This window comes from Pipistrellus hanaki, assembly GCF_964339955.1.
Source record: "Pipistrellus hanaki genome assembly, chromosome: 4".
Classification (NCBI taxonomy): Eukaryota; Metazoa; Chordata; class Mammalia; order Chiroptera; family Vespertilionidae; genus Pipistrellus; species Pipistrellus hanaki.
The window spans coordinates 80237828-80265661 of record NC_140506.1 but is presented as its reverse complement, the minus strand read 5'-3'; the positions used below and the strand labels follow the sequence as shown (position 1 = coordinate 80265661).

The following is a 27834-nucleotide window of genomic DNA, read 5'->3' as shown; positions in this document are numbered from 1 at the left end:
CTCAGCGAGCAGTCTCTGAATGACACGTTTCTTGTCCTTGCTTAAAAACAAAACAAGGATCACTATTTCATGGCATCTTTGGTTTCCCTTCTACCCTGCTTTGTTTTATTTTTTGTAGTAAATTCTGGATCTGCTAGTTTGTTATTGTGTCTCTCTCCCCCCCTTAGCATTTGAGCTCCATGAGGACTATTTGTTCCGTCTGGACGGGGATCAATGACTGTCATGTAGTAGACACTCAGTAAACGTGCTAAGTGAGTGAATGAACTTCCCGTGATTGCTGAGGCCATGCCCGGTGTAAGTCTGTATAGGTCTCTGGGCTTTGGACACTGACTCAGCTGCATAAAAAGCCCGGACTTGAAAACAAAATGAGCTGATGTTACCATGTCTCTTAGGGCCGGTTCGGAAGCCGGCTCTGGGGGTCCGGGCTCTGTGATGGCACCTCGTTGGCCGACGTGGGGCCCCTCCGGCACTGCCGGGCCAGCCCAGCTTGTCCACGTGGTCGTTCACGTGTTCGTCCGTCACTGCTCATCCGGTGGCACGGCGTGCCTGTGGTCTGCCTGGCACCTGAGCCACTGTGTGGCATGGTGCCCCTGGAATTGTGCAGGGCTCCTCCTGCGTGAACTCACACACCATTGGCTGTCCCGGTGCTGGGACAGAGCCGTGGGTAAACCCAGTCCAGCCCAGAGTTCGATGGGGAGACACACTAAGTAACGAAGGACATCTTGATGTTGGAGGCAAATGTGGGAGCCTGTGAGAACCCCGAGGATGGGTCCCCATCCTGGCCTGGCGGGGGGAGGGGGAGTCTGAGGTGATTTCTGAGCCAAGTTACCTTCTCTTCCCCACTTCTCGGCTCCCTGGAAGGTGTTGTTGTTGTTTTTTTTGTTGTTGTTGTTTTATTATATTTTTATTGATTTCAGAGAGGAAGGGAGAGGGAGAGAACATCAGTGATGAGAATCACTGATTGGCTGCCTCCTGCACACCCCCTATTGGGGATCGAGCCCACAACCCGGGCATGTGCCCTTGACTGGAATTGAACCCGGGACCCTTCAGTCCACAGGCCGGTGTTTTATCCTCTGAGCCAAACCAACTAGGACTCAGAGGGAGGTTCCTTTTTTTTATTATTACATTTTAGTGATTTTTTAAAAAATTGATTATGGTCTCACATAATTGTCCTTATTCCTCCATTCCCATCCCAAACTCCTCCCTAGATATGCCCCCCCCCCAACCCCCGTTGTCCATGGCCACTGGCTAGGCCCATATCAGAGGGAGGTTCTTGAGTCCTGTCGGAACTAAAGGCTGTGAGATGGAGCTGCGGCCTCTTCGGCCTCTTGGCCCATTCTGCCCTGCCCTGCCCTGTCCTGCCCGCCCACTGTAATACCTTTCTTCCCCTCAGCTGCTGTGAACCGGCTGTCAAGACTGGTCTACTCTTTTTCTATGTTTAAACTCTCACGGTTATAGCTTTTAGAGAAAGGGGCTGGCCTCGTGCAGTGTGCTTGTCAGGGACCTCCCCTTCCCCCGAACATGTGGGTGGGGAAACTGAGGCACAAATGCAGCAGGTCCCTCAGTCATCCTTGCCCTCTGAGCTTAGGGAGGGTGTTTGGTCTCGTTTCTTAACCCTTTCTTGGATCTTGTGAATTCCCAGGCAGCAGAGTGGTGGACGAGGAGGAGGAGGAGGAGGAGGAGGAAGGTCAGTGGCGTGTGGGGTGGAGTTGCCTGTGCTTGCGGCACGAGGCTGTAGACGGACTTGCCCTGCTGCTGCATGCCTGCGCGGGGCCTGGAGCGGCTGCTCTCCCGCCCCTTCCCTTGTTCACCCAGCAAACAGTTACTGGGTACCTGCTCCGTCCGGGCTTTCCAGGGGGCACATGGGATGCAGTTAGAAGCTCCAGCTCGTCAGCTGGGAGACCGCGGCCGAGCTTTACTGTCTCATCGGTCAGGCGACCGTGAGTGACTAGCACACCCTGAAGGAGATCCTGGCTGGGCGAGGCCTGGCACACGGCAGACGGACCGTGAATGTCAACAGTTTGATCAGGACGGATTATTTAATCCTTATGCCACTCATACCTTCTGGGCCGGGCAGGACCTTGGCAGGCCACAGCAGTGCAGGAGATGACCCTGACTGTGTGAGGCAGGCGGCTGTGGGCGCCCAGCGGAGGGATGCCCTCTAGCCGAATTGCAGCCAGCAAGTGCCCTCTCCCTGGAGCAGACCCATCCCTCCTGCCTTCTGTGACCGGGTTGTGTGGCTGCAGGTCCAGACAGAGGGCAGCTGCTCAACAAGCAGGTGTGGACTGGAAGGACCCAGGTAGCTCAGAAAGCAAAGGCAAGCCCGGACCACGGGACTCCGGAAATGGGAGCGCTGGGATGAGACTCCTTTGGGACAACCAGTGGATCTTTCTTTGGGCCCTGGGGGGCCAGGTCCTGGGAGAGGGGCTCTGATGGGCTGGCCTCAGGCAGCCTCCCCTCCTTGGCTGTGGGCGCCAGGGTTACCCTGATGGATGAGCCTGCCAGGACCACGGGGTGGGGTGGGGGGCGCTAATCCCCTGGGGAGAAGGCAGATGGGACTGTGGGCCCATCCATGTTCACGGTGCCCTTCATGGCCCTCAGTCCCTTCCCTGGCAGAGGAGAATTCTCCGCCCCCCCCCCCCTCAGTGGGCGTATCCCCCTGTGGGCTAATTGGGCTGAGATGGGAGGCAGCCACACGAAGCCACGGTGGGGCTCCTGCCTAGTCTTGGGACGGGTGCTGGGTGAAGAGCAGGAGAGGTGGTTGCGGCTTACACGGGGGCCGGGCGGGTGGGTTTGGGGGGGAAGGCTGGGCAGCAGGCAGCACCGCCAGGCTCTCTGAAGCACCGCCCACAGGACTGTGTCTCAGGGCATGTTTTCAGCATCCCCACCCCTGCGCAGAGGCACATGATCAAAGCTGGCCTGGGCCGGGGGCTGTGCAGGCACAGGCGCACTGGCTGCATGCGACTGCAAGGACGACCTGCCTGTTAGCACGCTTCCTTTTTGTTTGGTTGGTTTCTTTTTTTAAAAACTAAAATGTCCCCCCATTAAAAACAAAGGCACTGACAAACGTTCGAAGCAGCGACGCGTTTCAAGTGCAGGTGGCGAGCACGACTTACCGAGCGCCACGCTCAGCTCACCCCTACCTGCCTATGCGGCGGGAGCTGTGTCTCTCCCACCGGACAGACATGTAGGTGAGGCTGAGGGGTGCGTCACTTCCCCAGGACACACAACCAGGGAGTGAGAGAGCACGCCCCACCTGCTGTGCTCTGACCCTGCCCTGGGCGCCCCCGGGGTGGGTTCAGAGCCAGGATTGAGGATCAGCGTGGAACTCCCCCACATCCCAGGAACGAGCCCCAGCCTCTGTCTTCCTTGTCTCCCGCGGCTGTCACCAGAGAGCCGGCCTTTCTGGATGCTACTTCCGCGCATGTCTCAGCAGCATGCTCCCGGGGTCCCCCTGGCTGTGTGTCGGTCCCCCCCTCTTCCGGGGTCATCCCTGTAGGGCCCTCCCATCGTGCTTATCTCTTAGGGCATCAGAGGGGAGTTGGGGTGGTCAGAGTCTCGCCGAGTGTTTGGGGAGATGAAAGGGGACGATGTATTCCAGCACAAAACAGCCGCCACCACCCCATTGATAAATGTTAGTGTCACGGTTGAGGGTACAGTGATCGGAGCGATGGGTGGGTACCTCCTGGGATTGGGTGGGTATCGGCCGGTGCCCATGGTGGCCGTTTCAGTTACTGAAATACTTTCTTACAGTTGGGGAAGCCACCGCCCCTGGTACCCCCTACCCCGGACCTTCTGGACCACCTTGTGATTAGGCAGCCAAAGGGTTAACTCCTGGCACCACCAAGTACCCCTGGGACCTGATTGGCTGGTGCCTCTGTCAGACCGGGTTGCTGTTTATTTTGAGTGTCACCCCTGCTTGGGGACCAGAGGGCTGTGTCTGTCTCCTCGCATCCTGGCCCCACTAGCCAAGCTCCATGCAGCAAGGCTCTGTCAGCTGAACTGGGTTGTACCCATTGCTGCTGGCACAGGGCACCTGCTCAGGCCCAACTCCCTCAGCTAATGGGGCCCTCGCCAAGCATCAGCCCTGCCCCACAGGAGCTAGTAGTTCGCTCCCGCGCCCACAAGGCAGGTCTTGCTTTTTGAGCTTCCCGGAGGCTAGGCTTTTCTGCCATCTCCGTCCCAAGCGACAGGTTTTCCTCACCTTTGCTTGTGGCATTCGCTCTTGAAACCATGACTACCCCTTCTCTGCACTCTGCCAGGATTAGCAGGCGTGAGCGGTGCGGGGAAAGAGACGAAGCAGATGGAGAATGGCATGGTGGTGACGGACGCTGCCAGGAAGCAACCGCAGAGGTAAGCGCGGTGGGGGAGGCACCGCGTTTCTGCCCGCCGCCGTGTGGGGAGAGGAGGTGCAGGGTGCCAGTGGCCCGGCTCCACCTCCAGGAAAGGCCGTCAGCTCTCCGGGGGCCGTGGAAGTGGAGGCTTTCTGCTTCCCCCGTCCCCCCAAATCCTCCGGAACCTCCTTTCCGGAGCACAGAGGCCTGAAGGGGGAGCCTGGCACTGCTCCCCCAGGAGGCACGATCCACAGGGGCCTTGTGACTTAACCATCAGTCTGCACATCTGACACCCAAGTTCCCTACATGGTGGGGATTTTTGCTCAGTTCGCTCCGGGGGGCCTGGAGTGTTGAGGCTTTAAGAACCAGCATTCAATTAAAATCAGTCACAGATATAGTCACTGCTGTGTTTCATGCGCCATTAGGACCCAGGCACGGTGCCATTAGGACCCCCTACCCCAACCCCGCCCCCGCCTGGTTCCTCGCATCCTGGCCCCATTAGCCAAGCTCCGTGCAGCAGGGCACTATGGAACCGTCCATTGAACTTGGAGATAGTTACTGTCATCTTCCCATTTTACAGATGAGCAAACTGAGAGCGTATACAGCTAGAGAGACGCTGAGCTGGGATTTGAGCCCAAGTCCAGTCTCTGAGCCCTTACCCCTAACTTCTTCACTTTGCTGCTTTAAAGGAGGTTGCATTTGGGGAAGTGATTGAATATTTGAAGGAGCCTCACTCCGTGGACTTCGTTGCTTAACCTCTCTGCGCCTCCGTTTCCTCGGCTGTCACACGGGGTCTGCGGGTACTTGCTACATAGGATTATTACCTGATACGGTGCCATTGAAGCGCCAGGGACGGTGCCCTGTGCCCCCAGCACTCAGTCGTTCCTGGACGAGTGGGGCTGCCTGCACCTTCTCTTCTGGGGGTGGGGGTGGGGCATTTCACAGAAATGGGGCTGGAAGGAGATTGGCATGAGCAGCTCTGCCCTCAGAACCCTGGCACAGCACCCTCCTGGACTCAGATTTCTCTCACGGACAGGTGAGAGGATTTCCTTGTTTGTCGGTGCACCTGTCGAGGTGGGGAGCTGGATGTACGTGTGTAAAGCCCTCAGCGCCACACCCAGAGTCACACAAGGGCCGTGAGGGAGCTGCCAGGTTCAGGCGGGCGGCTGGCATAACCAGTCCCGGTGGCTGAAGCAGCCGAGAGGAGGCAGTGCCTGCAGGGGGTCCTGGGAACGGGCAGGTGATGGTGTATGCAGACCGGAGGGAGCATGGGCAGACTGAGCAGAAACAGGCAGAACACAGAGCATTTATTTGCTGTTGCTACACAGCAGATTACTACAAACATCGTGGTTTGTCATCTCATGGTTTCTGTGACTTGGGGGCTCCGGATGTGGCTCAGCTGGCTCCTCTGCTCAGCGTCTCTCACAGGCTCTCACTGAGGTATCAGCCAGGATGGGGGTCTTATCTGAAGGCTCAGCTGGGACCCGCTTCCTGCAGCTGTTGGCAAGACTCACTCGCTCTTTTCCTAACTGATCGCAGGCTGGAGGCCACCCTTAGCTCCCAGCACCCAGCACCTCCAGTCCAGGTGCATGCTTCACCGAGGCAGGCAAACCAGGAAGCCGGAGAGTCGGTTACCAGGACGGGTTACATTCCATCACCTTGGCTTGTGTGGGTCTGAGCCGTGGCTGAGAGAGGGGCATTCCTGTGTTCCCATGTACGTGTGCGCACGCACGCATGCATACACCCCATGTCATTCCCCAATGCTGTAAGTCCCTAGGGAGCAGGACTGCCTCACGGGGGAGAGAGTCCTGGGTCACCTGATCTGTGATGACCTGTGATGGCCTCAAACGCTGATGACCACTGGTGGCGAGCAAACGCTGTTTGAAGAATGCCTGCGTAAAGGAACACTTCTTTAATGGGTCCCCTACCCTCTTTGGGTTGATTTGTAAAATCAGGAGCTTGAACTGGGTCCGTACTGTATTTGCTGGGGCTGCTGTCCCTGTCCCAGGCCTTCCATTGGCTGACACCCTGTGCCCTGCTTTCCCCAGGCAGCTCAGCAACTCCTCCTCCTACAGCGGGGACACTGACCTGCAGAAGGCTGGGGCCAAGGAGGAAACCTGGAAGATGATGGAGGCCGACAAGGCTCAGACCGGGCAGGTGAGGCTGCTCCCTAAGTGAGGACGCTGGTGGGTGCATGCGGCTTGCCAGTGTGTGCCGGTCGCCGTGCAGAGGACTTTGTGTTGACGCCTGTCTTCCTCACAGGAGCCTGTAAAAGTATTGTTTTAAATGCTGGAAACCGACAGAGGTGGCTGTTGTGTGCCCTCCCCTCTTGCTCTCACTGACCCTCCAGGGAGCCAGGGAAATGACCCTGAATCGAGCACTTGAGAAAGAGAAGGGCCAGAGCTGTCAGGCCCGTTGACTCCCCGTTGAAGTCCACACCCCAGAGAAGATGGTCTCAGCATCCCTGCATTTTGTGTTTATGCACAGGGAAATGGAGACAGGGAGGGGGTGTCAGTTGCCAAAGTGGAGCTGGGTCCAGGTCTCTCTTCCTCTCCCTTCCCCCCTACTCCCCCCCATCTACTTCTACCTCCCATGCTGCCGCATCTCTCTGCTCGTGAGGTGGGTCCCTGAGCCGCTTGGGGTCATTCAGGGACAGCAGACAGCACAGCTATGAGGAAACAAGTGGTACAGCGTGCTCTCTATTCTGACACCCTCTTCCCACTCCTAGTTGGAAGAGCAGAAACAGGAAAGAGGAAAAAGGAAGCACTCAGTTATACACCAGAGCTCTGATCCCTCACTGTTGCCTTTCAACCAGCCTGTAATTCAGACATGACCTTGATGACCCAAAATCCCGTCTGAAAGGCTTGACAAGTCAGCGAGGCCTCGCACAAGGAAGGAGGCTGGAGCTTGTTGAAACCAAGCCTGGCAGGGGCCTGGCCTTGGTCTGCTGTGGACCGTCTTTGTCGATAACCCGGGGGAGGAGGGATAGTAAAGACATGAGCACAGGTGGGGCCTGAAACGTCAGGTGCAGACGCTGGGTGTGTGTGGTGCGTGTGTACAATGCCCCCTTTCCCCGGCTCCAGGTCAAGCTCTCCGTGTACTGGGACTACATGAAGGCCATTGGACTCTTCATCTCCTTCCTGAGCATCTTCCTTTTCCTGTGTAACCATGTCGCCGCCCTGTCCTCCAATTACTGGCTCAGTCTCTGGACCGATGACCCCATCGTCAACGGGACCCAGGAGCACACCAAAGTCCGGCTGAGCGTCTATGGAGCCCTGGGCATCTCTCAAGGTGGGAGCCGCCCCTCTGCACCCTCCCCCACCCCACCTGATTTTGGCACTTGGAACTATTTTTCTGTCTTGTTAGATCCTTACTTCCACCCCCAGCCAAGCCAAACCCGGAGGAACAGAACCTGACACACGTAAACCCTCAGATATTTGTGGAGTGAATGGTTTTTTAATGCCTTGTTTCACCTGGCCCTAGGTAGATAGAGGAGAGCGCCAATGTGCCCATTTTACAGATGAGGAAAGTTGAGGAAGAGAGTCCACCTGGAGCATTAAGGAGCACGGGCCCTTGCCCCTTGGTGCATCTCTGTACAGTTTCATTTGGGGGCTTTTCCCTGCTGTGTGAGGGTGGGGATTCTTAGCACATGTAGTAGCTAAGAATTTGGCAATGTCTGGTGATCCTTTTGGTGGTTACAACTTCTGAGGGTGCCTCTGGGTCTAGAGACCAGGGATGTGGCTAAGCATCCTGCACTGCACAGCACAGACCCCACAGAGGAGTTACCCAGCACCACGTGTCAGCAGTGAGAGGTTCAGAAACCCTGCGGAATGCCCTTCTCGTGGTCCCACGAGAGTTCCCACGCACAGCAGCGTTAATACTGACAGCTCGTGTTTACTGAGCACTGACCTGGCGCCTGGTTCTGTTTTAAACACTTTTCTGTGGTTTTACTGGTTTTTCCCTTGCAGCAATCTCATGAGATAGGAGCTAATACTTCCCCTATTTTAGAGATGCAGAAACTGAGGTCCAGAGGGACTAAGTAAGTTGCCCTAAGTCATATGCTGATAGGTGGCAGAGCTGGCATTGAGTGAGGCAGTCCGGCTCGGAGCCCGTGCTCTTAACCACTCTGCTACATGCTATACAGTACATTAGCTATGTGTTTATGTGCTCATAAAAGCTGTTTATATACACACAGAGTATATCCAAAGCCTGTGCACATCGTGTGTACCATAAATATACACATATTTGACATTCTTGAGCACTTTTTGTGCACCAAGCACATTGCTGGCTAGGCCCCTTGCAGCTGACATTGCTGTAAGTACTGCTCCATGTTACAGACGGGGAAGCTGAGGTGCAAAAAGGTTAAGTGACTTGTGGAAGGCCCCACACCTGGTAGGTGACAGAGACAAGATCTGGCAGTGTTGGCCCTCGAGCCTGTCACTTGAGTCCCGCCTCTAGAAATGGCCTTTCTGCAAAGAACGGGTGCCTTCGGTGGCTTGTTTGGAGGAGCCACCGTCGCCTCTCGAACTCTAGGAGATGGCTCTGGAAAAACCCAGCAGAGCGCACATGGATTTCTTAGTTGCTCAGTCCCTGCAATGCCCTCGTAGGGCAAAGGACTATGGACTCCAAATTATAATCATAAACAGCACAGAGTGTGACGTTTACCTGGGCCCGCACAGCAGCAGTGTCTGTTCTATCTGTGCTGTGCTGTGCTGGTAGGCTTTGGCCATAGGTAGCTATTGAATTTCAATTCATTATATTGAAATGAAAGTAAAAATTCAGTCGTTCTGTGCTCTAGCCTCATTTCGGGGGCTTAGCAGCCACATGTGGCTCATGGCTACGGCATTGGATGGTACAGATGTAGAATGTTTCCGTCATCACAGAAGCTCCCATTGGACGGGGCTGGTCTAGAGGAGTACGGCCTGCAGATTGAGAGCATGAGCGGGAGCAGGCTGCCGGGATTAAACCCAACTCTGCTTCTGATTGGCTGAGAATATTGAAGGTGGAGGAATTCACCCGAGTTTCAGTTTCCTCATCTGTGAAATGGGTAGTTATCTAATTTATGCAGAGCTGTCATTAGGATTAGATACCTGTGCAACTTCAGTATGGTGCTTAGCACACAGTAAGTGCTCAATTAATAATAGCCATCATCATCATCATCAGTATTATTATGATGAATATTATTAGCTGGGGACCCCGCCCGGCTTCACCCACATGGTCGCATGGCCCCTCGTCCCAGCCCCTGCTCGGCCCCGCTCCCATTGTGGAGTCTAACGCGAGGATGTTCGCAGGGATCGCGGTGTTCGGCTACTCCATGGCGCTGTCCATCGGGGGCATCTTCGCCTCCCGCCGCCTGCACCTGAACCTGCTGCACAACGTCCTGTCGTCGCCCATGAGCTTCTTCGAGCGGACGCCCAGCGGCAACCTGGTGAACCGCTTCTCCAAGGAGATGGACACGGTGGACTCCATGATCCCGCAGGTCATCAAGATGTTCATGGGCTCCCTGTTCAACGTCATCGGCGCCTGCATCATCATCCTGCTGGCCACTCCCGTCGCCGCCGTCATCATCCCGCCCCTGGGCCTCATCTACTTCTTCGTCCAGGTGAGAGGCGGGCCGAGGGTGTCTGGAAGGAGCCCGGTGTGTGTCCGGCTCCTGTGAGCACCGGGCTCGGCCCTCGCACCGGCTCCCTGCGGAGCTGGGGAGGGTTTGCTGGGGGCGCGGTGGGTGTGGTGTCAAGAGCCTCAGCTCATTGTTTTTAGCTTGTGATGACCAGGTGGACTTTTTTTCTAGTAAGTTTTAGTTTTGTAGCTGTAAGTTATAAAAGAAAAAAAAAAGTGATGGCTATAAAGATACTTTTATTACTGAAGTTTCCTTAAGAATGTTATGAAATTCTCTAGTGCCTAAGCCCCCTGAAGGTAATGGAGATGTGAATGCCAGCAGCTTAAACAAGATAGGTGTGTGTTTTTCTCTCTTGTAATAGAAATGTAGAGGCGGGCCACACAGGGCTGGTGTGGCAGGTCCCTGCGTTTGTTGATACCCAGCCCTGTTCCCGTCCGTATTGCAGAAGACAAGCCCGAGGAGGTGGCAGGGCAAGGGGCGCGGGGTAGCCGGCAGCATCGCTGGTGTCTTAGGAAACTGCAGCGGGGATTGTGTTTCCGGGTGACAGAGGAGCTTGCTGGGGCTCTGATGTCAGAATCGGTGGTGTTTACTCACATCTGTCTGAGTCCAAAGCATGTGCCAGTGACCACAGGGCAGCCTGTCCCTTCTTACCCCTAAAGGTTAGCTGCCGCACAGCCGCTGGGGGGTGGGGGTGGAGGGTTAGATGGGAGCTTAGCAACTGCTTCCCACAATGAGGGTAGGAAATTGTGAAGGGCTCTGTCCTCAAACCGCACTGGAGCCGCTCCTGTGAGGTCTCCACGGGTGGCCAGCTCTGGACCCCGCCACACTGGTCAGTGATGGGTGAGGTCACCAAAAATGGCATCTATGGTCAGACCCTGGCTGGAAATGTTCTGGAAAGACCCAATTCAGAAGAACAGAACAGACCAAATGAGGCGTTTGAATTGAAGCAGCTCAGACACCTGCCAGGAGCAGGACCTTGAGCACACGATGGAGCGTCTCCATGGCAGAATCCTATGCACCCGTGACGGGGAGGATTCTGAAGGCTCTGTCGCAGCACCACGAGTTTTATTTCTGAACTACACAGGAAGTTAATTAGGCAGAGGGTCGTGTTGTTTGCACACGGTCATTTTAACTAACCCCACCCGTGTGATGTGTATCAGAAGCAGATGACTAATATTAGATTGAACCATGTGAAATTTAAGATGAAATGCAAAATGTGTGTGGGCAGGACTGGAAAAGGAGGCAAAAAATATTGCCTGTCTGTGGGTTGGGATTATGGAAGAGGATTTTTTTTAAATGTATATTTTTAGTTAAATAGACACTTATATGTAACCTAGCAATCTCAATCTTGAGTACAGACGCAAAAGAAATGAGCACACTGGCGGGGCGGCTCAATTAGCTGAGGTGTTGTCCTCCACGCCAAAAAGGTCGTAGGGCCGAAACCAGTTTGGCTCAGTGGTAGAGCGTCGGTCTGCGGACGGAAAGGTCCCGGGTTCGATTCTGGTCAAGGGCATGTACATTGGTTGCGGGCACATCCCCGGTGGGGGGTGTGCAGGAGGCAGCTGGTCGATGTTTCTCTCTCATCAACGTTTTTAGCTCTCTATCTCTCTCCCTCCCTCTCTGTAAAAAATCAATAAAATATATTTTTTTAAAAAAGGTTGTAGGTTTGATCCCTGGTCAGGGCATGTACAAGAGGCAACTAACCAATATTTCTCTCTCACATTGATGTTTCTCTCTCTCTCTCTTTCTCTCCCTTCTCTCTGAAAACCAATAAAGACATCTTTGGGTGAGGATTAGAAAAAAGAAATGAGAGAATGTGTCCAGCAGGTCCATTAAACCCCCGCAGTCAGTGGCTTCAGAGAGGCTATATGTTAGAGGTTGGCACTCAGCAGCCAAGTGTCTGGGTTCGAATCCCAGCTCTGCCACATCCTAGCCAGCCACGTGATCTCAGGGACGAGGTTAGCGAAGTTCTTTGTGCTCAGTTTCCTGATGGTGAGAGAGGAATGAGCGCCTCACAGGTTTGGGGTGAGGATTAGATGAGCTGATAGATGTGAAGGTAGTTCACACAAGGCCGCAGAGAGTGGGCTCTGCTAAGTGTCAGCTGTTACATTTGTCATTGCTGCCATGGTTGTTGTTGGCTCTGTGCCAGCAGCTCAGCAGCTGGGTGGAGGCACCTGCCAGGAGCAGCCCAGCTCCAGCATTTGCCTCCTGTGGGCATCATCTGGGTCCAGACTTCCTCCAGCGCAGCCCCGGGCGGCTGGGATGGGGACAGCTCCACTCACCCCCTGTCCGTTCTGTGCCCCCAGAGGTTCTACGTGGCCTCCTCCCGGCAGCTGAAGCGCCTCGAGTCCGTCAGCCGCTCCCCGGTTTACTCCCACTTCAACGAGACCCTGCTGGGGGTCAGTGTCATCCGGGCCTTCGCGGAGCAGGAGCGCTTCATCTGCCAGAGTGACCTGAAGGTGGACGAGAACCAGAAGGCCTATTACCCCAGCATCGTGGCCAACAGGTGGGCCCACCGGGGTGGGGGTGGGGGGAGCCGCCATAGTTCCTGGAGGAGGGTGTGAAGCCAAACTCGGACCCTCCCAGAGGGAATGGCTTGACTTGGTGAGGACAGAATAACGGTTAAAAGCAGACAGGGACACCGGGAGCACCAGCACTCCGGGGCATTGAAGGACAGGACAGAGAGTTCTGGAGCCAGAGAATCCTACAGAACCTGCCCTTTAGCTGTCATCCTGGGGGCACGGAGCATCCGTGGGGGCAGACTCAGCTGTTGAGTATTTTCCTACCATAGTGTCAAGCTGAAGGGTGACCAACCCCACCCCCATGATGTGTATCAGAAGCAAATTATGAATATTAAGTCAAACCAGGTGAAATTGCCATTTAGGGTATGAAGAATGGTGGAATTGCATTAGTCACAAAAAGAAAAAGATTGATGAACAAGAATAGATCCAGAGACGGGCGGGGGTGCGGGGGGTAAGAGAGCAACCAAAGGACTTCTTTGCATGCATAATAGCATAACCAATGGACACAGACCCTGGGGCAGTGTGGGCTTGCCCAGGGTGGGAATGGCTGGGGGTGGGGTGTCAATTGGGGAAAAAGGAGACATATGTAAAGCTTTAGACAATGAATAAATAAATAATTTCTACTAAAAAAAGAAAAGAAAAAGAAGTTTGCTAATTTTTTATTATTTTATATGTATAATTCTTTTTAGAGATAGAAGAAGGGAGGGGAGAGAGAGACAGAGAGAGATCATCGGCTGCCTTCTGTATGCCCTCTACCTGAGCATGTACCCTGATCTAGAATCGAACCAGCACCTTTGTGGTGCACAGGACAATGCCCAACCAACTGAGCCACACTGGCCAGGGCGAAGTTTGCTAATTATTTAGAAATTAGAACTTAGAAAAGTGTCTGCTTTATCTCTAAAATACCCTCCTCACTCAGTTGCATTCTGATACAGTTGTTGAGATGAGGGGTAAGAAAACGCTGGGGCACGGGTAACAGCATCCTGGAAGAGACCAATTAAAACCAACTGCCAGCCCACCATGTACAATAGGAGCCTACATCGTAAGGCTGGTGGGAGACCGGGAGGTATTGGAGACCTCGTCTCCCCTTGCAGAACTTCCAGGACGTCGTCACTATGCCTGTCTGTCTGTGGGAGTGGCTCACCCCCAAGATGAGTCACGAGGGTCTAAGAGCTGTAGTGGGAAAAGGCTGAACCCACCTCCCTAGAATGCTTTACATTTTGAAACGTTAAAATAATATTCCTAATGCTGTGCGATATCTCACAAAAGTCATCTTTAAACCATTAAAATGTCTGTTTATATTTTTAAAAGTAAAATATAAAGTGTTTCTGAGATGAGAGTGATCTGGATATGGGAACACTTACAGCTACATTGAGAATAGTGTGTGTTTTATCACCACCCTTTTCCTGCCAAGAGAAGGTTATTTTTTAAAAATATATATATTTTTATTGATTTCAGAGGGGAAGGGAGAGGGATACAGAAATAGGAAACATCAAGGATGAGAGAGAGTCATTGATTGGCTGCTCCTGCACACATCCTACTAGGGATCGAGCCCACAAACCAGGCACGTGCTCTGGGAATCAAAACATGACCTCTGGTTCATAGGTTGATGCCCAACCACTGAGCTATGGCTAGTCAATTTTAAATCAGTGGTGCCTCTTATAGTCAATGACTTAGGACTTATTAATTTTTCAGGATATCTTTTTTAAAAAACACACACACGGCCATTTTTGTGAGGAAAAAGTTGGTTCTTAAAAAAGCAAACTTCAGTTTCCTGCAAAGATTGCTTACGGAGAACTGTCTCAATCCCTGGGGTTGCCGGATGAGTGAGGAATTACTGGAATTGTGTCCCTTTGGTCCTCCTTCCCCCCGTGTCCTAGGAGTGGGGCAGACAAGGCCTCTCTCAGAACTATCAGGGATTGTTTTAGTTAGTGACATTCCACTCCTAACCCCACGCCCAGAACCAGAAACCAAGTCTCTAAAAAAGCTGACCCTGGGTGTGTGTCTGTCCTGTCTGCCTGTGTGTCTCATGCAGGTGGCTGGCTGTGCGGCTGGAGTGTGTGGGCAACTGCATTGTCCTGTTTGCAACCCTGTTTGCAGTGATCTCCCGGAACAGCCTCAGCCCCGGCCTGGTGGGCCTCTCAATATCTTACTCGTTACAGGTAAGAGGGGGTGCTCTTGCTGAACCTCCCGTTCCTCTGGGTGGGAGAGCCAGTTGTCTTTGTTTTGGGTCCCTGTGGGAATGCAGGAGAGCAGAGGGGCTGAATGGAATTTGAGGAGCAGGTCAACAGGCTCCTGACTGACTGAAGCAGGAGAGAAATTAGACACGTGGCCTGGATGCCTCCAACTGCAAGAAAAATGCTTTTAACACTATTAGAGGCCCAGTGCATGAAATTTGTGCGTGGGGCGCGGGGTGGGGGGTCCCTCAACCTGGCCTGCGCCCTCTCACAGTCTAGGAGCCCTCGGGGGATGTCCGACTGCCGGCTTAACTCTGCCACAGAGTCAGGAGAGGCTCCCGCCACTGCCGCTGTGCTCGCCAGCCATGAGCCTGGCTCAGGGCTTCTGGCTGAGCAGCACTCCCCCTGCAGGAGCGCACTGACCTTCAGGGGGCAGCTCCTGCATTGAGTGTCTACCCCTTGCTGATCAGTGTGCATCATAGCCACTGGTCATTCCACCGAACTACGTACTAGCCTTTTATTATATAGGATAAATTTCCCTCGAAGCCCTGCTTTAGCTGCATTTCCCAAATTTTGATATATTGCATTTTCCTATTACCGTACCTATTTCAAAATATAGTCTCATTTCCTTTCTGATTACCAGTGTGGTCATGGGTGTTTTTGAAATGTGCTTGCTTAAGAGATGCAGTGGAGCAAGTCTGTGTGAAGGCTCTGTGTTTTCTGTACCTTTCTTATCTGAACTACTTCACAACTCACGATTCCCTAAAATAAAGCACCTCAAGCTCACTCTAGACACTCCATGTGACTCTTCCACTCTCAGGTCACCACCTACCTCAACTGGCTTGTTCGGATGTCGTCGGAGATGGAGACCAACATTGTGGCTGTGGAGAGACTCAAGGAGTATTCAGAGACTGAGAAGGAGGTAGAGCAAGCCCCTGCCCTGACCTTTTGAATTTGATCTTCAGTGTGGCCTTAAAGAACCTCTGAGCCAAACCATGTGTGCCTACAGCAGGCAACCTCTGTCTGACACACTGTTACGTGTTTTTATGGGGCCTTCTTTTATGGGAAAAGAGGCTAGTTTCTTTTCGCTCCTGAAAAATGAATAACTATGAGGTCACCAACTGTTAAAGGCACCATTGATTTAAAAACTTTTAAAATTAAATACAAATGAGTTGATTAAAAGTATTCAAATGCAATAATAAGAATGAGTATTTGGATATTGTGAAAATCATATACTGGTAAGGAATTGACCCAATTGGATAATCCTGCAGTTACTGTTTCAGATGGAGAAAGGGGAGCCTAGGGAGAGATGTTGGCTGGTTCAAGGTCATATGTGATCTCTAAGACCCAAGTCTCTAGACTTCAGTGCCACGTTGCTCCTAATGACTGCCTTATTCTGTCTACACACCACTACCAATGGTAGCAGTGATGATAATAACAGTAACAGTAATGCTTGGTGATGCCACTCTCGCCGTTAACACCAATAGTAATAACAGGGACATACATTGTGCCCTTGTGGGGGTGTCAGGCCCTGTCCCAGACATTTCACATAGAGTAATTTATATTTTCACTGTACAGCCTTGTAACTCACATTCTGTTTTTACTTCCATTTTCCAAATGAGAAAACCGAGACACAGGGAGGTTAAGTAACTTGCCTAAGACACATGACTGGTAAATCGCAGACCTGGGATTTGGGTCTTTGCCGTTGTGCCACACTGCCTCCCAAGAAAATGCCCCTTAGGAGCGAGACCAGGCTGTCCCCGTTAAAATCTATGTTAGAGGCTTTGCAAAGGTGACCTATGACCTCAGATTTTTAATGCTCTGAAATGGTGAACTCTGGGTTCCATTTCATCAGAGGCGTCAGCCAGAATGGTATGAGTGACCCCTGTGGAAATAAGAGTGTATTACACCAGGACTTTCCACCCAACATTGAACTTATTATTTATTTAATCATCCCCCAGGGTATGTTCGTTTGTTTTTAGACGGAGAGGAGAGGCAAGAGAGAGAAATATCAGTGTTGAGAGGGAAACATCGATCTGTTGTCTCCTGCACAGGGATCCAGCCTGTAACCTGGGTATGTGCTCCAACTCACTGAGCCACCCAGCCAGGACTGAAGTAATTAAGTAACTTAATTAATTAATTAATTAATTAGTACTTTTTATTGGTTTTTAGAGGGAGGGGGAAGGAAAGGGAGAGAGAAATAGAAACATCCTGTCATTAATTGTCTGCCTCCTGCACACCCCCTGCTGGGGCTGGAGCCTGCAACCTGGGCATGTGCCCTGACCTCGAATTGAACCAGTGACCTCTTGGTGCATGGGTCAGTGCTCAACCACTGAGCCACACCAGGCAGGCCGAGTTTATTTTTTATAACAGCTTTAAGAGAGAACTCACACTCCATGAAATTCATCTTTGTAAAGTGTGAAATTTATTTTGTTTAACAAAAATATTTTACTACTTTCATTCTATATTTTTAGAATAAGTACATATTTGAAAAATACAAAAGGAAGTCGAGATCGCTCGGAGTCCCACCACTATTATGATATATATATATGTTTGTTTATTGTGTATATATTATGTATAAATATAAACAAATACATTATAAATAATATATATTCATGTTAGAAAGTCCCACCCACTCTCTTCAGTTGCTTCCATGTTTTTATAGCATATCCCTTTATATATATATATACAATATATATATATATACTTAAATTATAAGAGGGAATTTTTTTGTTGTAAAAAAATAAGAAGTTTGTGGGGAAGAAAGGCTGAAAGTTTTCTTTCATTGTTCTCCCTGTTCCTCTCTTTCCCTGAAGTTAGCCCCGAGGCTGGCCTGGAGCATGTCCCGTTGTAAATCTCAGGAAATGCTGAACTGGACTAAGAAACTTTTCAGAAATAGGGGCTGTGTGACACGGGGCAAGTCATTACCCTGTCTGTGTCTCAGTTTTCTTGTAGGTACATGGGATGATGAAAGGACCCCATATATGGGGCTGTAGTGAGGATTAAATGAGATAATGTGACAAGAGTGTTGTTTCAGTCGTCGCTGCCACTTTTATTGCTGCAGTCCAGACCTAGAAAGGCAGACGGCCTTGTGTCTGTTCAGAGAAGACCACTTTGATTCAGTCCATACATACTTATTGAGCACCTATTATGTGCTCTGGGCCCTGGGATAGAACAGTGAATGAACAGTACTAGCACAAGAACCTGTCCTCAGAGAGAGGATATTCCAGTAGGCATGGGTGACACAATGGTAAGTGCTCTGGAGGAGAATGAAGCAGGGGAGAGGACAGAGGGGTGCAGGGCCAGGAGGGTGGTCTGACTTGCTCTGAGATCTGCAGGATGTGGGGTAGCAGGCCGAGTAGGTAGCTTGTGGAAGGGCGTTCCAAGCAGAGGAAGCCGCAAATGCAAAGGCCTGAGAAATCACCCTGAAGTCAGTGTGGGGAGCGGAGTGAACGTGAGAGAGGGAGGTGAGGTCAGGGGTTGCAGAGGCCGCTCACAGAGAGCCTTGGGGCCCGTGAGATGGACCTCAGATTCCTTATTTGCCCCCCTCCTCCCCCACCCATTGCAGGCTCCCTGGCGGATCCAGGAGATGACCCCGGCCAGCACCTGGCCCCAGGTGGGCCGCGTGGAATTCCGGGACTACAGCCTGCGCTACCGAGAGGACCTGGACATGGTTCTCAAGCACATCAACATCACCATCGAAGGAGGCGAAAAGGTGGGTGCGCACTGTTCTCCACCCGCTCACAGTCGGCGCAGGTTGTGATCAGGCGCGTGAAACCGGCTGTCACTTCTGCAGTCCGTCCCAGCCCATACCTGGGGTGACTGTGCGGACAGGGTTCCGCAGGGTTTGCACACTGGTAGCCTGAGGGTCAAATGAGGTCCACGGAGATGTTTTGAAAAAAATCTGGATAAGTTGCAAATACTGAAAAATCTGGAACTTTCCCAATAAAAATCCATTTCCTGCTTTTCTCGAAAGATCACGGCATCTGGCAACACTGGGCTCATACTCCCCACCTGGCACTTGGTAGGCAAGATGGGAGCCTCCCTGTTCACTCGGTCCCTCCCCACCCCATTCAGGGGCCTATGTGGACCCTGAGGACATTGAGTTTGGGATCTCCAAGGTAGAAGGATGTCTCCGTCACTGCTAGGGATGGCTCAGGGCCATGTAGAGTTGTCGGAATTTTGGAACCTCGCCTTGGTCCCACCCTGTTCCTGGAAGGTGTCCTTCCCCTCAGACCCTCAGGTTCTCCTCAGCATCAGACCATGGCCTTCCTGGCCATTTTCCGGGGGACAGTGCTGCTTTCATCTCTGAACTTATGGACTTGTTACACGGTCCCTTCCGCCAGGCTCAGAACGTTCTGTTCCCGTAAAATAAGTTCTCTAATTCATGGCTCAGTGGCTGAGCGTCACCGAGGAAAGAACAGAGGGGGCCATGTCCTCACCAGGCTTTGTGTGTTGTATCATGAGGGGCTGCTCTGTGGCATCGATGTGGGCAGCAGAGGAAACCCACCTCTCAGGAGCCCAGGTGGAGGGGGTTGTATTTGGGTGTCAGGGACAGTCATCCTTGGCCATTCCATGGGAGCCCAGTTCTCTCATGAGAGGATACCAGGCCACACCCACAACCTCGTTTTGCTCGCACAGCTGGGATGGAGATGAGATGTGTGTGTGGAGGTACAGGGGCGGGGGGGAGGGGGGGTGGTGTCCTTGAATGTTTGAGCCGTTTCAACAGCATGGATGGGAGATTCACCATCTCAAGAACTGGGAAAATTAGTGTGAGAGACCCTAGCTGGTATTGCTCAGTGGTTAGAGTGTTGGCCCCTGGACTGAAGGGTCATGGTTCAATTCTAGTCAAGGGCACATACCTTGGTTGCAGGTTTGATCCCAGGTTCCAATTGGGGCATGTGCAGGAGGCAGCCAATCGGTGTGTCTCTCTCATATCTCTCGTTCTCTCAATTTCTCTCTCTCTCTTTCTCTCTCTCTCTCCCTCTCCCTCTCCCTCTCTCCCCTCCCCTTCCCTTCCACCTTTCTCAAAATCAATGGAAAAAATATCCTGGGGTGAGGATTAACAACAACAACAAAAGAAAAAAGAACAGTGTGAGGGAAATAACCTGATTATTACTTTATTATATCATCTTGAGTTGAAAATAATAGGGCCTATTTAAAATCCCTCCCTGTCTGATGCCTGGGTCTTTGGAGGTCTAGTAGCTTAAAAAAGGAGCTAATTATAATTTTAACTTCTATGAAGAGCCGACAACAGCCCCTAAAGGAGCGCCTCTAGGAAGCTGGAGCGGAGAGGCTGTGGTGGGAGTGGGTTGACCAGATGACTGAACTGCTCTGGGGCAGCTGTCTGGCAGGAGGGTATTCTGAGACAGGAGGTATCCGCCAGAGAGCAGCATTCTCACCTCACGCTGGTCCTTCCTGTCCCCCAGGTTGGCATCGTGGGGCGGACGGGAGCCGGAAAGTCATCCCTGACCCTGGGCTTGTTTCGGATCAAGGAGTGTTCCGAAGGAGAGATCATTATTGACGACGTCAACATCGCCAAAATCGGCCTGCACGATCTCCGCTTCAAGATCACCATCATCCCCCAGGTGGGTCTGTGTGAGGCCCCCGGAGCGCTGGGTGCCACTGAGAGCAGTGCGTGCCTGTCTTCAGTGTACAGATGTAAATGTGTTCCCACTTTATTACTCTACTAAAACCATGCTAGGTCGCTCCTCCGCTGAATCTCCTCTTGGCATGTCAATAGCAGTGGGAGTTAACCGGGTGTCCTCCCTGCACTTTGCCACCCAGAGCGGCTAACGGGATGCATAGGCTCTGGCTTCCTGCTGGCTGTCAGGCAGGACAAGCCTCTCTTTCCCTTCCCAGAGCGAAATGAGAAGAATATTCTGGCCCCGCTGGCGTGGCTCGGTGGTTGAGCCTCCATCTATGAACCAAGAGGTCCTGGTTAGATTCCCAGTCAGGGCACATGCCCAGGTTGCAGGCTCGATCCCCAGTTGGGGGTGTGCAGGAGATAGCCAATCAATGATTCTCTCTCATCATTGATGTTCCTCTCTCTTTCTTCCTTCCTCTCTGAAATCAATGAAAATATATGTTAAAAAATACTACAGATGTGGTTTTTTAAAAAAAGCATTTTCTAGACTAATTCCTGAAGGTGCTGATTCCCTAATATGATGCTTTTTAATGTTATTTTTCCTGAAATTTCTTCTAAGATTTTTTTTTTTTTTTTTTTGAGGCAGGGATTGGAGAGGAATCGACAGTACTTGACGATTAGTAATTAACCATGTCACATCTTTCTGGAAGGTTCCTGACACATTTGCATATTGAAGGTTCCGGGAAGCTTTATCAAAAAAAGTAATCTGTTTTATTTCATCTAACGCAGAGATTTCCAGATTTCCCCCCTGTTATTAATATCTCTAGACATAGTGATTCTGAGGAACTCTCATGCCCAATCGTGAACAATTCTGACAAGAACTCCCTGTGTCCCCTCCACGTCCCGCTGACGGTGAGCCTCACACACTGCCTGCTGTCTTCTCTCTGAACAGGACCCCATCTTGTTTTCGGGTTCTCTCCGCATGAACCTGGACCCGTTCAGCCAGTACTCGGACGAAGAGGTCTGGACGTCGCTGGAGCTGGCTCACCTGAAGAACTTCGTGTCCGCGCTTCCCGACAAGCTGAACCACGAGTGCACGGAGGGCGGGGAGAACCTGAGGTGGGTTGGTCGGGGCCCGGCGGGGCCTCCTCGGCTTCCCCTCGGTCAGGGGGCACGTAACGATTCCGTCCTTTGGCACCTGTGTCCGATGCAGGTGTGAGTCCCAGCTCTGCCACACGTGAGCCTTTTGTTTCTTAGAGGAGCCTTGGTTTCAGTATCTATGAAGTGGGTTCCGGCCAGGTTTCATGACTGCTCACTCATGTGGCTGGCGGTCCACTGCCATTGGCTGATCTGATTGGCTTCCATCGGGGTAGTTCATGTTCCTCAGCCTCCAGCAGACCAGCCCAGGCGCGTTGTCATGGTGATGGCAGAGGCACACACCCTGGCCTGTATTTCCATGTCAAGCTTCTGCCGACCTTATATTTGCCATCACCCCATTGGCCAAAGCAAGGCACATGGTTGAATCCAGAGTCAGTAGTGAGGGCCTGGATATGGGGCCCCTTTGGCTGCCTGTCACACTCCCAACACTGAACATGTCAAGTGTTGGAGTATTCCTCTGAGCCTTGTGCCTAGAATGGCCCCGAGCTCGCTTGCGCGACAGGAAGAACGTTGTGATGGACTAGTGATGCCTGCCTTCGGCACGGGTGTGGGAGCGGACCCTCTCCTGCTCCGAGCAGCACCGAGTCTCTTCTCCCTCCTCCCAGCGCAGGCCAGGGCTCAGGCTCAGGGGTGGTGGTGACGCTCTGTCTCCCCGTGTTTTTCTCCCGGTGAAGTGTTGGGCAGCGCCAGCTCGTGTGCCTGGCCCGGGCCTTGCTGAGGAAGACGAAGATCCTGGTGTTGGATGAGGCCACGGCGGCCGTGGACCTGGAAACCGATGACCTCATCCAGTCCACCATCCGGACACAGTTCGAAGATTGTACTGTCCTCACCATCGCTCACCGTCTCAACACCATCATGGACTACACCAGGTGAAGGCTCTGGCACAGAAGGCCTCTAGGCCTCGGTGCTCACCTCACTTACTCATTCACTCATTCATTCAACACTGTGCTGTGCATAGAGACAGCCCCAGTTGGTGGGACCTCGCTTTATCCAGGGTAGTACCAGGTATTTTTGACGTCACTTAGTCATTTATTCTGTCATCACATGTGCAGTGCCTGCCACAAAGCCGGCCCCGTCCCAGGTACTGGGGACTCGGCAGGAAGCCTGGCTGAGGGACCTGATAGATGAGCTGGGGGCTGGGTGCAGGGACCGATAATAAACACGGCAATAAATAAAAGCAAGTTGTGCTGGGAAGGAAACAGAGCGGGTGATAGCGAGTGTCGTGGGTAGCATCACAGGACATTGACTAGGAATAGGGCTTGAGAAGGGGTCACCGGTTGGAAGGCTACTGCAGCAGTCCTAACAGAGGTGAGGGGCCTGACCCAGAGCCGGGATCTGCCACGCTGGGCTCTCTCGGGCCTGAGGTGCCAACCCCTCCTACCACTCACGTCTGCGCGCCCTCCCCTTGCAGGGTGATCGTCCTGGACAAAGGAGAGATCCGGGAGTGCGGCGCCCCCTCCGAGCTCCTGCAGCAGAGGGGCCTGTTCCACAGCATGGCCAAAGACGCCGGCCTGGTGTAAGCCCGGCGCCGGTGCGTCTGGTCGGACCCGCAGGGCCCACACGCCTCGGCCAGGATGAGTCGGCCTCTTTGGGAACCCAAGCGTCCCATATACTGAAACCAAAAAAGGAAAGAAAACCAAACCCAATAAGACAAAATCACAAAGCAGCCACCCTCCGGTCCGCCGCTTGGAATTGGCTGTGAAGAAGCAGGGGGGACACGGAGGCAGCCCGCCAAAGACACGCACAGCCTCGCCTGGGCCCCCGCAGGACGCACCGGCCACGCACAGCCGGGAGGGCCCCCTTGTGCGCGTGGTGCTCCGCAGGGCGGTTTGGCAGCCAGACCTCCTGAGAAACCGGTTGCGTAAAACATGCTAGTGACCAAAGCCAGCCAACTGCCTCAAAGCTCTGTAGCCAAAGTCTGGGATTCCGAGCCTTCGGCCCCTGCTGCCGTCCTGGCACCTCTCACATCTGGGCTCCACCCAGCACGCCTCGTCGCCTTGGGGCTGCTGTTTGGAGGCGCGGGGCCTGGTGAAGATCATCCTCACCCTCGGGCGGTGTCCTGGGGGCCAGTGGACACTCCTCTTGCCATCCATCCCGTCTCCTGGGCGCTCGGACACCGAGCCGGCGTCCCAGCACAGACCAGAGGCAGCCTCGTCACCCACGGGCTTCTCGCTGGCAAGATGGACTGGACCTGGAGCTCCAGGGCTGGGGATCCTCTCTCAGTACCAGTTTCCCACACTCCTTTATCCACTCCGGCCTTTTCTCTGCCTTTCCTACTGCCTCCTCCTGCCAGTTGCTAGAACGGGTTACCTTGAGGCACCTGGAAGAGGTTTGCTCGTGGTTATAAAGGGTGCAAAGCCAGGAGCACCGGGCACCGCTGTGGATGGCCAGCGGGTGCTGAATCGAGCTCTGTTGAGACTTCTCGTATTTAGATTTCAGTTCCTCCTAGCTGTCGGAGGTGGCAGTGTGGAGATCCGGACGTGTAGTTATTGAGTATGTTCCAGGACAAGGAAAGAACCCATTCACGAATATCAGTGATTTTTTTTTTTTTTTTAAGTACTCCAGAGAGAAATACTGTCTCGACTTGAATTTCTTGGGCAGCAGTGTTGGGCCTGGAGCAGCTCTCCCAGGGTGGCCGGCGTCCGACAGCGGCCCTGTGGCTTCCCGAAGAAAAAGCAGAGTGGAGCCTCCAGGGCCCGCCCTCGAAGGCTCGGAGACCCGGGAAGACCCACAGAGCAGAGGCCAGTGCTGCTCCGAGATTCCCTTGCTGACTTCAAATCCAGAAAAGCATCTTCCTTTAGGTGGAAAAATATATTTATTTTTTTGTAAGTTATACCCTTCTTTCACATGACATAAACCAAGTTTTTCTTGGGGATCGTTTTTGTAATGACTTACACTGGAAAACGAGGACATTTACAAGCAATTTGCAGTAAAAAAAAAAAAAAATTTATTTCTTTCTAATGACGATTCCATTTTCTTTGGGGTTTCAGCCCTCTCCTCTGGGAGTCAGCACGAGGCTCCCCTCTCGTCTGCTTTCCTTCTTTCCTGTTGGCAAACATACCATCGCTAGTGGGAGCCCCTGTCGGGAATGGGAGCCTAGAGGTTAAGAACTGTGCCGGGTAGAGTGGGGAGTGAGCGTGGACAGAGCCTGGGCTCTGGGGTCAGTCACTTGCTGGCTGTGTGGCCCTGGGCAAGTCACTTCGTCTCTGCTGCCTCGTCTATAAAGTGGAGCTGATCACACCTGCATGGTGGGATTGCTCTGAAGATGAGCAGTGATGTGTGTGTGGCCCAGGTCGGGTTCTAAGACAAAAGTCACGTGGCCTCCATTGCCCTGGAACATCCCTTTGTATTAGGATACGCTAGGCCAGGAAGATAGTTCAGGCTGCAACCGTAAACTCATGGGAGGTGAACACAAGGCTTCTGTTTCTTGCTCATCCACTTCCCGGTGAGGGTCAGGCGCCCCAACAGGGTCACTCCCTGCCAGGCAGCGACCGTGAGAGCCAGGCTGCTCTGGGCTTTTGACACGTCTTCTCAGGAGCCGGCTTCCAGCTCACCGTAGAAGGGAGAAAGTGGATGACTCACACCCACCCGTAAGTGTCTCAGGCCAGAAACGAAGTAAAGGATTACGCAGGTACGACCAGCTCCATGTGTGGCTTCAATGTGCATGTTCCCCGCCAGCCAGGCTCTGCCGGCAGGAGCCACGGTGGGGGATTAGTGGCCTGGGTGGCCTGCAGGCTGGTCCCCACAGCAAGGCTGTAGGCCAGCAGCAGCCTTGTCAGCAGGCTTGTGGGCGCTGGCTCCTGTGGCCCACACTCTGCCCCTGGCAGACCATCTCCTTCCGTGAAAGTAGGCTTTTGTGACCCTGGATGATCCCAAGTGAGTCTGCCAAACACGCAGCTGCTGCTGCCGCCTTTGCCTGTGGCTGCTCTGCCGGGCCGTCCGGTGGCTCAGCTCCCGGCAGAGCACCGAGAAGCACTAGGCCAGGTCCCTTTCCGTGCTTCCAAGTTGGAGAGACCAGCCCACATGATGACTTGGGCTTTGGTGTGAGATGGCCCCCGGGGCAGATCCCCTCTCCCCCGTTTACTGACTGACTGACCTCCACAGGTCATGTCAGCTGTCTGAGCCTCTGTTTCCTCACCTGCGAAATGGAGCTAGTAATTGCCAGTAACGGTGGGGCCAGCACTTCGGAGGCGCAACGGTATAGGCAAGAGGTGCAGATGCCCTACCCCAGTCTGAAGTCATCAAAATGTGCTTCTCGACACATCTCGCCGAGAGAGGTGGAAGCTGCCGTTACGTCTGGATTGCTCTGGGCTGGACACCTTGTCGGGATGTCCCATTAGGACGTTCCTGTGAGCTGACGAGGCAGAGCAGGCTGTGTTCCGTCAGGCAGGTGGGTCTCCACAGGCCCCTGTTGACGCACCAGCACAGCCACTGCCTGGGTCTCAGCAGGTTATTGCTGGCAACGGGCCGGGCTAGCCTAGTGACTGGACTGAGTGATTTTGACTCCCTCCAGGACATCTGGTGACATCTAGAGACATTTTTGTCACAACTGGAGGTGGGGGTACTACTGGCATCTAGTGAGTGGAGGCCAGGGATGCTGCTTCGCATCCTGCAGTGCCCAGGACAGCCCACCTGGCAGAGAATTACCTACCCCACATGTGGGTAGTGACCAGAATAAAGATCCTGGTTATACAATAGATCCCTCTCGATGCCCACAGAGGCCCTCAGACACAACCATGACCATCATGACGCTTACTGAGCACTTAACATTGTGCCCAGCTCGGCTCTGCACACGTCTCTGTGTGTTAGCTTCCTCTCTCCCTGCAGCAATGCCGTGAAGCCCGTGAGGAGCCGGGGTTGTCTCATGCTCTCACGGCGCTTTACCGTTAGCTGGGTCTGGGGAACCTCGGAGTTGGCTACTCGAGAGTCGAGCCCCCTTTCCCGGTGCCTGAAGGCAGTTGTAAGAGCCCTGCACTAGGATTCCGACTGCTGTCTGAAACAGGCCTGAGCACATGCAGGCGCTGCCCTTCACCACCCTGACCTCTGACCTCTGACCCACAGCATTTCCCACACGGCCTCCTCGGGGAAGTGTGAACAGAAACGCCCGGGATGTTCTGACTGCTGCTCGGGCTCCCCCCAAAAGCTGGAATTTGGTCTTTAGCAAGCAGATGTATGACAGGTGCCCAGTCCTGAGCGTTTCCCCTCAGGACTTCTTAAGAAGTCCCGGCCCCTCTCTTGCCTTCGGAGCTGGAACTGTGTGCTGGTGTGCACGTGCTTGTGCCCAGAGGGGCCCCATCGTGCTGTGGGATGGGGGGTGGGTTGTGGCTTGCATGTCCAATTCAGACCAGATGCTTTTGGAGTTCGTGTACAATGGTGGGAGGAGCAGAAGGAGCCATGGGGTTCAGTTCTGGTGCATGTTGGGATCATACGGGGAGCTTTAAAAAGACACAGTGTGCCAAAATGGAGAACATCACAGAGGCAGGAGGGAGGGGTGTGGTCACAGAACGGCAGCTCCAGGGGTGGTCGTGGTGATGGAGGTGGTGGTGGATGCCACCTATACGTGTGATACAGTTGTGTAGAAGTCACACACACACACACACACACACACACACGTACTAGTATAGTGGGAAATCTGAGCAGGATCTGTGTATGGTCAGTATCCTGGTTGTGATACCACACTAGCGTTCAAGGTGTTACTTTTAGGGGAAATGGAAAAGGGTGCACAGGCATTCTGTGGATTATTTCTTAAAACTGCTGGTCACTCTGCACTCATCTCAAAATAAAAGGGTTACTTTGGGAAAGTACACACACCATTCCCTGCCACAGGGTTAGTGATTTCATTTGTCTGTGGTGGAGACTGGGTGTGGGCAGGTCTTGAGTCCCCAGGTGGGTCCCATGGGCAGCCAGGGCTGAGAGCCACTGCCCACTTCAGCTCCGGGATGGACAAGGCTGGGCGGGCTCTGGTCGGGCCGTCCTTGGGGGTTGCTGCATCCTCCTGGGTCTGTGACGATCGTCCACTTTCCCGGGGAGCAGAGGGGTCTGGACTCCGCTGACGACCCCAGGTCACTGGTCTCTCCAGGGCATGGCACATCTTTCCGGGTGGGCGTGGTGGTAGGGTTGAGGGGTCTGGCTCAGACCATGCCAGACTCCTCTGCCAACCTATAGAACAGGCCCTTCTGGGCCAGCAGCTGGGCGGGGCTGCCGCTCTCTGCCACCTGCCCCTTGTCCATGACCAGCACCCTGCAGGGGGGAGAGAGAGAGGCAGCTCCTTGGACACCAACCTGGCCCCTGGGCCACTCGGAGAGCCCAGCATGCCTGCTCTGAAGTTTGCTCCCCTAAGTGTGGCCTTCTGTGTGGTTTCCTGGATGTAAGCATCTACTGGGCATCTGTCCTTGGGCTCATCTCTTCCCCTTTGGGCGCCAGTCTTGCCACCTGT

The 27834-nt window shown here is 53.4% G+C and overlaps 2 protein-coding genes across 5 annotated transcripts in view; one reads left to right on the top strand and one right to left on the bottom strand.

Annotated features, from left to right (window-relative positions):
• Positions 1-27031, top strand: part of ABCC1 (ATP binding cassette subfamily C member 1 (ABCC1 blood group)) — a 140355-nt gene extending 113324 nt beyond the window's left edge. Inside the window, exons 20-32 of one of the 2 annotated variants that reach the window (XM_084881082.1) lie at positions 1643-1687; positions 4263-4353; positions 6383-6491; positions 7418-7625; positions 9626-9936; positions 12261-12460; positions 14512-14638; positions 15474-15575; positions 18222-18368; positions 20083-20241; positions 21193-21359; positions 22073-22267; positions 22810-27031. In XM_084881082.1, the coding sequence (XP_084737208.1) occupies positions 1643-1687; positions 4263-4353; positions 6383-6491; positions 7418-7625; positions 9626-9936; positions 12261-12460; positions 14512-14638; positions 15474-15575; positions 18222-18368; positions 20083-20241; positions 21193-21359; positions 22073-22267; positions 22810-22918 (1970 nt within the window). In that variant the 3' untranslated portion in view covers positions 22919-27031. The remainder of the gene's footprint in view (positions 1-1642; positions 1688-4262; positions 4354-6382; positions 6492-7417; positions 7626-9625; positions 9937-12260; positions 12461-14511; positions 14639-15473; positions 15576-18221; positions 18369-20082; positions 20242-21192; positions 21360-22072; positions 22268-22809) is intronic. The other variant, XM_084881083.1, reaches the window with a different exon arrangement.
• Positions 27032-27127: 96 nt separating this feature from the next.
• The window catches only part of ABCC6 (ATP binding cassette subfamily C member 6), a 49944-nt gene continuing 49237 nt past the window's right edge, over positions 27128-27834 (bottom strand). For all 3 annotated transcript variants that reach the window (XM_084881085.1, XM_084881084.1, XM_084881086.1), the window contains one exon: positions 27128-27638. In XM_084881085.1, coding sequence (XP_084737211.1) covers positions 27530-27638 — 109 coding nt within the window. In that variant the 3' untranslated portion in view covers positions 27128-27529. The remainder of the gene's footprint in view (positions 27639-27834) is intronic.